Below are 9,768 nucleotides of genomic sequence, written 5' to 3' on the forward strand. Positions count from 1 at the left end.
TTCTATCGAAGTAGAGCCTTCTCGGCCAAACCTCTTACCGTACTTCTAACTAAACCGGAAGTCAGGTCGTTTGAGATCTCGACGAGTTTGAACTTTCGATAGAACACCGTCCCTTCACTAGATCAGTCACAGTGGCAGAGATTAGAAGGCACTGCAAGTCCCAGCACTCCAACTCCCAGAATGCATCGTTCATGAACAAAAGGGTGTCCTAAGAATATAACATAGTCCTATAATAATGACCTCGCTTCTTTAAATAGCTCTGACATTGGGCAACTCTACTGTCACACAATAGGTAAATCACTTCAGGCTGGAAGTAAGGTAATCAGGCACGCACAGGAAGTTGTGCTGGGAAAGAACAGGAAGTAGGGGAGGAGCCATTGCTGCAACTGGCAGCCAGGTAATGACTTCTGGTACTTTATTGCTATAGAGGGTAATACCTGGACAGACAGGCGTGTGATGCACAATGTATATCATATATATATATATATTTTGTATGTACATGTGCTGTGAGTTTTTGGCATTGACTGTTGTCAGGCATTAGGATGCAATCTAAAGATCAGCAATAATAAAGGGGGGCGAATCACAGCACTGTGTAGCAAACCTGGCCAAGGGTTGTTGAGTGCCGCCATTCCGGGTTGCCTTCAGATGGATGACGCATGGACGGCACCAGCCCCATTTTTACCAATGCCCCCTTTCAATAATACACATGATCATGACGCCGTGTGGAAACCTAGAGGTATCGGGTCCACTGGGCGCGTTGTGGCCTTGGGTTGCTGGCATTCAGAATAGGTCGGGTTGTAGGCGTCATGGGTTGTGTCCAACATAAAAAAATGTAGGCACTGTCTGTCCGCCGTCTACTCACCGGACGTATTCTTTGTTCCAGGATCGGGCCGAGGCCACGGTGGCAAATACGGTGATGGCAGAGCAAGGCCCCGGCTGAGCACGTGAGCGCGTCCTTGAGGATGGACGAGGGCAGAAGCAAGAGGACGGAGAGGATACCACACCTCGCTCTGGACATTCTCTACCTATTGACTGGAGAGGTGAGGAGGATTCTGGGAGGTCACATGACATCACCCCTATCTCTATTCATAAAACACAGACCTGACCGGAGAGGTGAGGAGGATTCTGGGAGGTCACATGACATCACTCTTTATTAATAAAACACAGGCCTGACCAGACAGGTGAGGAGGATTCTGGGAGGTTACATGATATCTCTTTATTAATAAAACACAGACCTGACCGGAGAGGTGAGGAGGATTCTGGGAGGTCACATGATATCTCTTTATTAATAAAACACAGACCTGACCGGAGAGGTGAGGAGGATTCTGGAAATGTTTTCCTGTTAATGGATATAGGACTGCGCCTCTTATTCCGCAGGACTATGTGGTGGTAAAGAAGACCTTCATAGATGAATTGCGCAGTAACCAAAGCCCCAGCATGAACCCTCCTCCTCCCTTCCTGACACCAGAGAGAAACAACGACGAGAAGGTTCTAGACGTCACCCAGAAGATCATGGAGCTGCTGACAGGAGAGGTGAGCGGTGCCGGGAATTCTGGGACATGATCCAGGAACAGACAAGGGATGTGTCTGGGTGGTGACTGTATCATTGTGTGTGTCAGGTTCCTATAAGGTGTCGGGATGTCACTCGTTCTCTTGCAGGATCGGGGCTCTCTAGAAAGACCGAGGGATCTGAGGAGGGATGTCTCCATGAAGAGCCTTCATTCGATTACTCTTCTCGGTAAGATAAGTTTTTAGAGGTCTTCTTGGCCTTTCATGCCTCCATATACACCTTGTCTGTTTTCAGTGGGGACATTAGCCCTCCAATTAAAGTGTCCCTCTCATGGCCTCTTCTCCTCTGCTATGGTGACAAGTTATTAGGCCAGGCCAAGCGTTTCTTGGAATCATACTCCATCACTCAATCGTTTTCTTCCTCATGGATACATGGATACTTCCATCCCCTCAGTGCTGTCTGTCTTTCCCACAGATTTACTAACTGGTGGATACAATTCTGCCAACGTTCCCTCAGCGCATCGTACATAGGACGATCATGGTATCACGGTCCACTCCCTGACCACCAGGCTCACCTCATCAGAGGAAGAAGACACGGTCCTCCGTCCAGAGAAGGACAGTGAGGCATCAACGTCATGTGAAGGACATCAACCACGCACCGACGTGTCCAAACCAATGGGGGCCTCTCATCACACGCCTTTTAAAGAGACGCGTGCCCCATGTAAAGGACCTCATGCTGATGTCTCCACCTCGGTAGACCATACACAATACGTACTGGTTACAATTAAAGAGGAGGAAGATGATTTTCCAGGCACTGGTAGTTTAAAACCGGCACCATACGTGTCAGCCGATGGACACCTCCCACCATGTGACCTCTCCACCGCTTCTGATTACGTAACTACCACGGCATGGGAAGGCCGTGATCGTGAAGATATGCAGACAGAGATGGCGGGCGGTCACCTGCCACGCGCGGATAGTTTGGTGTCCGTCATCGGGGAGCCGAGTCGTACGGCGGAGAAGCCCTATTCTTGCCTGGAGTGTGGCAAGCGTTACAGCAGCGCCAAAAGCCTCAATAAACACCTCCGGCTCCACACCGCGGTCAAAGTGAACTCTTGCCAGGAGTGCGGCAAGAACTTCTTCAACAAGTCCGGCTTGCTCAAGCACCGGCGGAGCCACACGGGCAAGAGGCCCTTCTCCTGCTCCGAGTGCGGCGGGTCCTTCGGCACCAAGTCCAACTTGGCCAAGCACAAGCGGGTCCACACGGGGGAGAAACCCTACACCTGCTTCGAGTGCGAGAAGAGCTTCTCCATCAACTCCGACCTGGCCCGCCACACCAGGACTCACACGGGGGAGCGGCCGTATTCCTGCTCCGACTGCGGCCGGAGGTTCATCAGTAAGTCCAACCTCATCCGGCACCAGGCAGTCCACTCCGGAATAAGGGAGAAGCCCTTCTCCTGCTCCCGAGTGCAACAGACGCTTCGTCAGCAACTTGGACCTGGTGCACCACCAGAGAGTCCACTCGGGGGAGAAGCTGTACCCGTGTGCCATGTGCGGGAAGTGTTTCTCCAGCAAAGTGGCCTTAAAGGCTCACGTGAAGCGAGCTACACAGGGGAACGGTTTGGAGGAGCCACCATGCGTTTCCTAGAAATGACTCTGTGACTTATGGGGTAACCTGAGCTGAGTTGCTGTTTGGCGTCACACAGTGGTGGAAGCACACATTCTGCTGGCTTCTAGACCATGTGGACAGGCATTAATGGACCCTTCGGGACCCCCACAGGCATGATACTCTACAACTGGGACATTTCGATGGTGAGCCTGACCATTTTCTGGGTCTGCAAGTACCCTGCTGTTATCATCTGTACCTTCCTTCCACTGCTTCCTGTGCCTGAAATATGAGACTGTCAGAGCTGGTGGGTAGAAAACATCCATTCATTTGATTACAGAAGGGTCGCATTAGTTTGATTGAGGTAAACGATTGTAAGCTCTGTTGCCAACATATCTAACCTCCCCCCGATTAGGACTACACTGGATGTTACCCAAAGCCCACTCGATAAGACCATCTCCAGGCAAATATTATACGCCCTCCTTCCCATCCCCCTCTAACTGATTGCTAGCTTGACCTAAATGCCCTTTGACCTCCCCTAAATCTGCAGTCACATGACTCTCCTGTCCCGAGTCTTCTCTCTTCTTCTGGTCAGAGGAGGAGGAGTCCTTCTTCTGGTGTCCACGTCACACCTGCTTGGCCGGGTCCTCTCAGGATCCAGAAGAGAAGTCCACAGCGATGACGTCGGCGCAAGGGGACTGTTGAGGACGGGCCGGGCGCCATCTGCAGCACTGGATTAGTGGTCCCCTGGAAACAGCGCGGGTGAGGGTCTCCGGCGGAGTATTTCTTTACAAGGGAATGTTCAGGAGGGGTTAGAGGGGGGTCGCAGGAGGGGGGCGAGGTTACTATTCGTCTGGAATTGGGCAAAATGTACCTGCATGTGGGGCCCCTGTGCTCCCAGACGGAATGACAGCCGGAACACCCCTAATGGTTTGTAACTGCATGTGGGGCCCCTGTGCTCCCAGACGGAATGGCAGCCGGAACACCCCTAATGGCATGTGGGGCCCCTGTGCTCCCAGACAGAACGGCAGCCGGAACACCCCTAACGGTTTGTAACTGCGTGTGGGGCCCCTGTGCTCCCAGACGGAATGGCAGCCGGAACACCCCTAACGGTTTGTAACTGCGTGTGGGGCCCCTGTGCTCCCAGATGGAATGGGAGCCGGAACACCCCTAACGGTTTGTAACTGCATGTGGGGCCCCTGTGCTCCCAGACGGAATGACAGCCGGAACACCCCTAATGGCTTGTAACTGCATGTGGGGCCCCTGTGCTCCCAGACGGAATGACAGCCGGAACACCCCTAATGGCTTGTAATTGCCGGCCGTGCAGATGACAAAAAGCCCAGGACAAAAGCAATGCAGCTAAGATCACATGATCTACGCCGTTCACCATCTGAAATCAGGCTTGTTGTGGGAGTGGCTACTGGTAAACTGAAGGGTTGGGAGTTACCAGGAGAGAGGTGGGTGTCACCAGTGTGCGGATATATACTAGCAGCCCGAGGAGCAGGAAAGAGGCGGGGCAGTGACACGGAGTCTGCATAACTGATGTATGGAAACTGCTTTCCGTGTCTTCATGCTACCGAGGCACAGCAAGGAGGGAGGGGACTGAGATCTCTTGGAGGGCGACACACTTCCTGTATTGGTCCCCTGTGTATTCGGTTGAGTGGGAGGACTTGTCCTTTAAGTCCACAGCTACACTAGAAACATGGAACACAATTATAATATTATTTTACACTTTGGCTGTTTATCATCTCAGAATAAACAGGACGCATGCAATGTGATTGTGGGGGGGGTGTTAATGTGTGTAATGGGGGGGGGATCTCCTGCCTATGTATGTGAAGGACCCACAAACTCAGAGATCTCACCGATGAGAGTTCCCGTCTTAGAAGAACCTGCTGAGGAATATCGGTCCCTACAAATAGTAAAATCTCAGTTTTGGATGGAATTCTGGGAGTTCTCGGGTCTGCACGTTATAAAGGGGTTCCCACTCTTCCTGATGGATTCCATATGGTGACATGTAGAGCAAGGGAACCCAAGTTGGGTGTCCCCAAGTCGTAGAAGAAGCCCACCAAGCTCCGTGTATACACAATGGGGGTTCCCCACCACTAACAGTCACTGGAAGCACCAGGGACCGGAAAATTAACTGTGTGCGTTACCAATCTGGACCAACCAGCTTCCTCCTCTCCAAGGGGGGTTCCGTCACCTGAAAAGCTGGGAGTTCTTGGTGGCTACTGCGGCCAGGAACCTGTTTAATTGTTGGGGTTCTGATGGGGCCTAGGCAGAGCTGAGGGTCATCTCAGGCTTACAAAACCCCGGGCTGATGGAACTCTGCCAGCTTCTGCTAAGCTCCTCCCACCACCACGTGTCATTCTGCTTTCTTGAACTGCCCGGTGGGACCTAGGCAGACCCCGAGGGTCATTTCAGGCTTACCAAACCCCAGGCTCGTTGAAATCCACAGAGTTCTGCTAAGCCCCTCCCACAAGAGCCCCCTCACCATATGACATTCTTTTTTCTTGAACTGTCCCCCCACATGTACAGATCCTTGGTGGCTACTGGGGCAAGGAACCTGTGTTTATTTGTTGAGGGTCAGAGCTGAGGGTCATCTCAGGCTTATGGAGATCCGAAGCCTTCTATTAAGCCCCTCCCACAAAAGCCCCACCACCACCATACGCTATCTGCTTGCTTGAACTGACCGCATAAGCACCATATGTACATAGCCTTGGTGGCTACTGGGGCCAGGAACCTGTCTTTAATTGTTGAGGGTCCATTGGGGCCTAGGAGGCGCTAAGGGTCATCTCAGGCCTATAAAACCCCGGGTTTATGGAAATCCGCGGCCTTCTGCTAAGCCCCTCCCACAAGAGCCCCAAACCCACCATACAACATTCTGCTTTCTTGAACTAATCCTATAAGCCCCACATGTACAAAGCCTCGGCGGCTACTGGGGTCAAGGACCTATGTTTATTTGTTGGTCTAATGGGGCCTAGGCAGAGCTGAGGGTCATCCCAGGCTCGTTGAAATCCACAGGCCTATGTACACCCCTCCCCACAAGAGCCCTTCCCTCACCACCATAGTTCATTTAGCTTTCTTGAACTGCTCCCATAGGTACAGATCCTTGCTGGCTACAGGGGACCAAGACCCTGTGTTTACTTGTCGAGGGTCAACTCAGGCTCATTGAAATCCGCAGTCTTCTGCTAAGCCCCTCCCACAAGAGATCCCCACCACCACACATTCTGCTTTCTAGAACTACTCCCATGAGCACCATATGTATAGAGCCTTGGTGGCTACTGGGACCAAGAACCTGTGTTTATTTGTTGAACACCCAATGGGGCCTAGGCAGAGCTGAGGGCCATTTCAGGCTTCCAAAACCCAGGGCCCATTGAAATCCAAAGGCTTCTGCTAAGCCCCTCCCACAAGAGATCCCGCCCCACCACCATGCTACATTCTGCTTTCTAGAACTGCCCCCATGAGCACCATATGTATAGAGCCTTGGTGGCTACTGGGACCAAGAACCTGTGTTTATTTGTTGAGGGTCCAATGGGGGCCTAGGCAGAGCTGAGGGCCATTTCAGGCTTCCAAAACCCCGGGCACATTGAGTTCCGAAGGCTTCGGGACACAAGGACGGTCCTGGAGATGACCGCGTTAGGAACTAAAAGGCCAGGAAACGTCTCTGCCGCACCACTTTTTTAATTATATGAAAATGTGTAAAAACATGCGACATGAACTTCAATGATGGCTTTCCAATGGTGGGTCCACTCAACGTGGATATTAAAGCACCCCTCCCCCCACCTTCATGTATTCCTAGGGACTCTCAAAGTAGAATGTCTTCACCTAAGTTCCAGCTCCGCCCCCTGCCACACCCACCCTTACTGCTGGGTTCCACATAGGGCTTCGTAGCAGATAGGAGGAGCTTACAAAACTGAGGTCGTCTTTGGAGGCCCCAAGTCAGGAGGTGGTTGAGTCCTTCAGCTTTGAGTGGACCGACCCTTCAACTCGTACCGAAGAAAACCCGAACCGTCTATTTGTGGATTTTGACGTGAGCAGTCAATCCGCCTTTATTGACGAACCGGCACGCGCACTGGGAGCACGCGTAGGGTTTTTCCCCGGTGTGGCGCCTCATGTGGACAACCAGGTCAAAGTTCCTGATGAAGCACTTGCCACACTTGTAGCAGGCGTGGGGGCGGTCGCCCGAGTGGCTGCGATGGTGGATGGCGAAGACGGAGCTGTTGGCGAAGCGTTTTCCACACTGGGAGCAAGAGTACGGCCTTTCGCCCGTGTGGCTCCTGCTGTGGACCCGCAGGTCGGAGTTGCGGACAAACGTCTTGCCACACTCGGGGCAGGTGTACGGCCGGCTGCCCGTGTGGATCTTCCGGTGCTTGGCCAGCTCCGAGTTCCCGGGGAACCTCTTGCCACACTCAGGGCAGGCGTACGGCTTGTCCGCTGCGTGAGTCCTCTGATGGATGCCGAGGCTAGAGCTGCAAGTGAAGCATTTTCCGCACACGACACAAGGGTAGGGCCGCTCGCCTGTGTGGTTCCTCTGATGGATAACCAGGCTGGCTTTGGTGATGAATGTCTTGCTGCACTCTGCACACGAATGCGGCTTTTCCCCCAGGTGAGTCTTCCGGTGGATCACCAGATGGGAATTCTGCATGAAGCTCTTCCCGCAAACGGAGCAACCGCAAGGCTTCTCTCCGGTGTGGCTTCTCTCGTGCTTCACCAGACTGGACCGGAAGGTGAAACGTTTCCCGCACTCTGGGCACGAGTACGGCTTCTCTCCTGTGTGAATCCGCTGATGCTCCACCAACTGGGAGCTGCTGGCAAAGGACTTCCCGCAGTCAGTGCAGTGATACGGCCTCTGCCCGGTGTGGACTCGCTGGTGCACCACCAAGTTGGCGTTGCTAATGAAACACTTCCCGCACTCAAGGCAGGAGAACGGTTTTTCTCCTGTGTGGACACGCACGTGCTGGATCAGGTGGGCATTGCTGGCGAAACATTTCCTGCACTGCGTGCAAGCAAACGGCTTCAGCCCCGTGTGGACTTTCCGATGCTCCAGCAGGTGCGCCTTGCGAACCAACGACTTCTCGCAGTCCGGACAAGGGTAAGGCTTGACATCAGTGTGAACTTTCTGGTGCTTGGCCAGGTGGCCGCTGTGGACAAAGCACTTTCCGCACTCTGCGCAGGAGTGGGGCTTACCACCGCCGCTGTGCACTTCCTGGTGCTGGAAGAGGTGGGATTTCCGTGCAAAGGCTTTGCCGCATTCGGAGCAGGAGTAAGGTCGCTCTCCCGCGTGCGACTCCTGATGCCGGAGGAGGCTGGAGTTGCTGCAGAAGCTTTTCCCGCACTCTGGACAGGAGTACAGCTTCAGGCCAGAATGGGTTCTCTGGTGGATGATCAGGTGGGAGTTGCTGATGAAGCTCCTCCCACACTCAGGACAAGAAAAGGGTTTGTCTCTGGGGGGCTCAGGGCTGGGATAAGTCCCGGATTTGTCAACTAAAACCGCCTCGTGTTCATAATCAGAGGAGCTCTGGGGTTCCTCTTTCAGACACGTCGGTTCGTAGTCTGTTGGGTAAGGGGGTGATGTGTCTGGTTCGCCTATATTCTCTTCCTCAAAGGAGGCGGGTTCCTCCTTTATTAGAATAGCTAAGTACTGCGTATGGTCTACATCAGGGTACGGAAGACCTCTACCACGGCGGCCATGTTCCTTAGTATAACGTTCATTACCAACAGGTGAAGGAGCATCTGTGTGTGGGAAAGGTTTCTCCTCCTGTGAGCGCAGTTTCTCCATTGTATTAGCACCTTGAGAATCCTCTCTGGGCTTGGAAGCATTAGCGTTTCCTGCACACGAGAGTTCCTTCTTAGAACAAGTCGTTGCACGGTGCCTACAACCTGGGCTTGACGCGGCCAAGAGCGGGAGATTCTCTGCAACGCACAAGCAGGGTTCCTCTTTAATAAAACCAGAAGCTGCAGCGTCGTTCGGTAAATCTGCGGGAAAGGAACGACACAGAAGACAATTACTTCATTTACGGCATGTTCTAGTTTTATGCCGTGTGCTGGGGAGATTTCACTTCCTGTCCTGAGCCGCAACTAAATAAAGAGGTTTCAAGAACTTGGAGCAGATGATCCAATGGAAGGAAGACATCGAGAGGGGACGGGAAGGTTAGGTGGCCTCATCAAAGATCTACCAATGCTTCTAGGTTCAAGAATCCTCCGACCACCAAAATTACCCAATCTGTGTCTTATGAATAGAGATAGGAGTGATGTCATGTGACCTCCCAGAATCCTCCTCACCTCTCAGGTCAGGTCTGTGTGTTAGTAATAGATGAGTGATGTCATGTGACCTCCCAGAATCCTCCTCACCTCTCCGGTCAGGTCTGTGTTTTATGACTAGAGATAAGAATGATGTCATGTGACCTCCCAGAATCCTCCTCACCTCTTGTGCAAGACACATGGGGTATGACAACTGTCATCACCGGGACCACAAATTGGCTGTTATTGCTATAGAGGGGTACTTAACTGGGTTACCATGGAGACGCGCATCACCTGAAATCGCTCCCCACTATTATAATAAGAATGAACTAATGCCACATCATACTCATAATAATAGAATTACGCTGGCTGATTAATATTCATCACCCCATTCATTAATATTCACAAGCACTCAC

The 9,768-nt window shown here is 52.5% G+C and overlaps 2 protein-coding genes across 2 annotated transcripts in view; both read right to left on the reverse strand.

Annotated features, from left to right (window-relative positions):
- Positions 1-9,768, reverse strand: part of LOC108788099 (zinc finger protein 62 homolog) — a 949,422-nt gene that overhangs the window by 536,537 nt on the left and 403,117 nt on the right. The gene's annotated exons all lie outside the window — the stretch shown is intronic.
- Positions 1-9,768, reverse strand: part of LOC108788076 — a 240,035-nt gene that overhangs the window by 21,974 nt on the left and 208,293 nt on the right. Inside the window, exons 31-32 of the mRNA XM_018557808.1 lie at positions 8,182-8,523; positions 7,190-8,103 (exon numbers count right to left, since the gene is read on the reverse strand). Of these exons, the coding sequence (XP_018413310.1) occupies positions 7,190-8,103; positions 8,182-8,523 (1,256 nt within the window). The remainder of the gene's footprint in view (positions 1-7,189; positions 8,104-8,181; positions 8,524-9,768) is intronic.

Source organism: Nanorana parkeri, unplaced genomic scaffold (assembly GCF_000935625.1).
Source record: "Nanorana parkeri isolate BGI_ZX_2015 unplaced genomic scaffold, ASM93562v1 scaffold305, whole genome shotgun sequence".
NCBI classification, from domain to species: Eukaryota; Metazoa; Chordata; class Amphibia; order Anura; family Dicroglossidae; genus Nanorana; species Nanorana parkeri.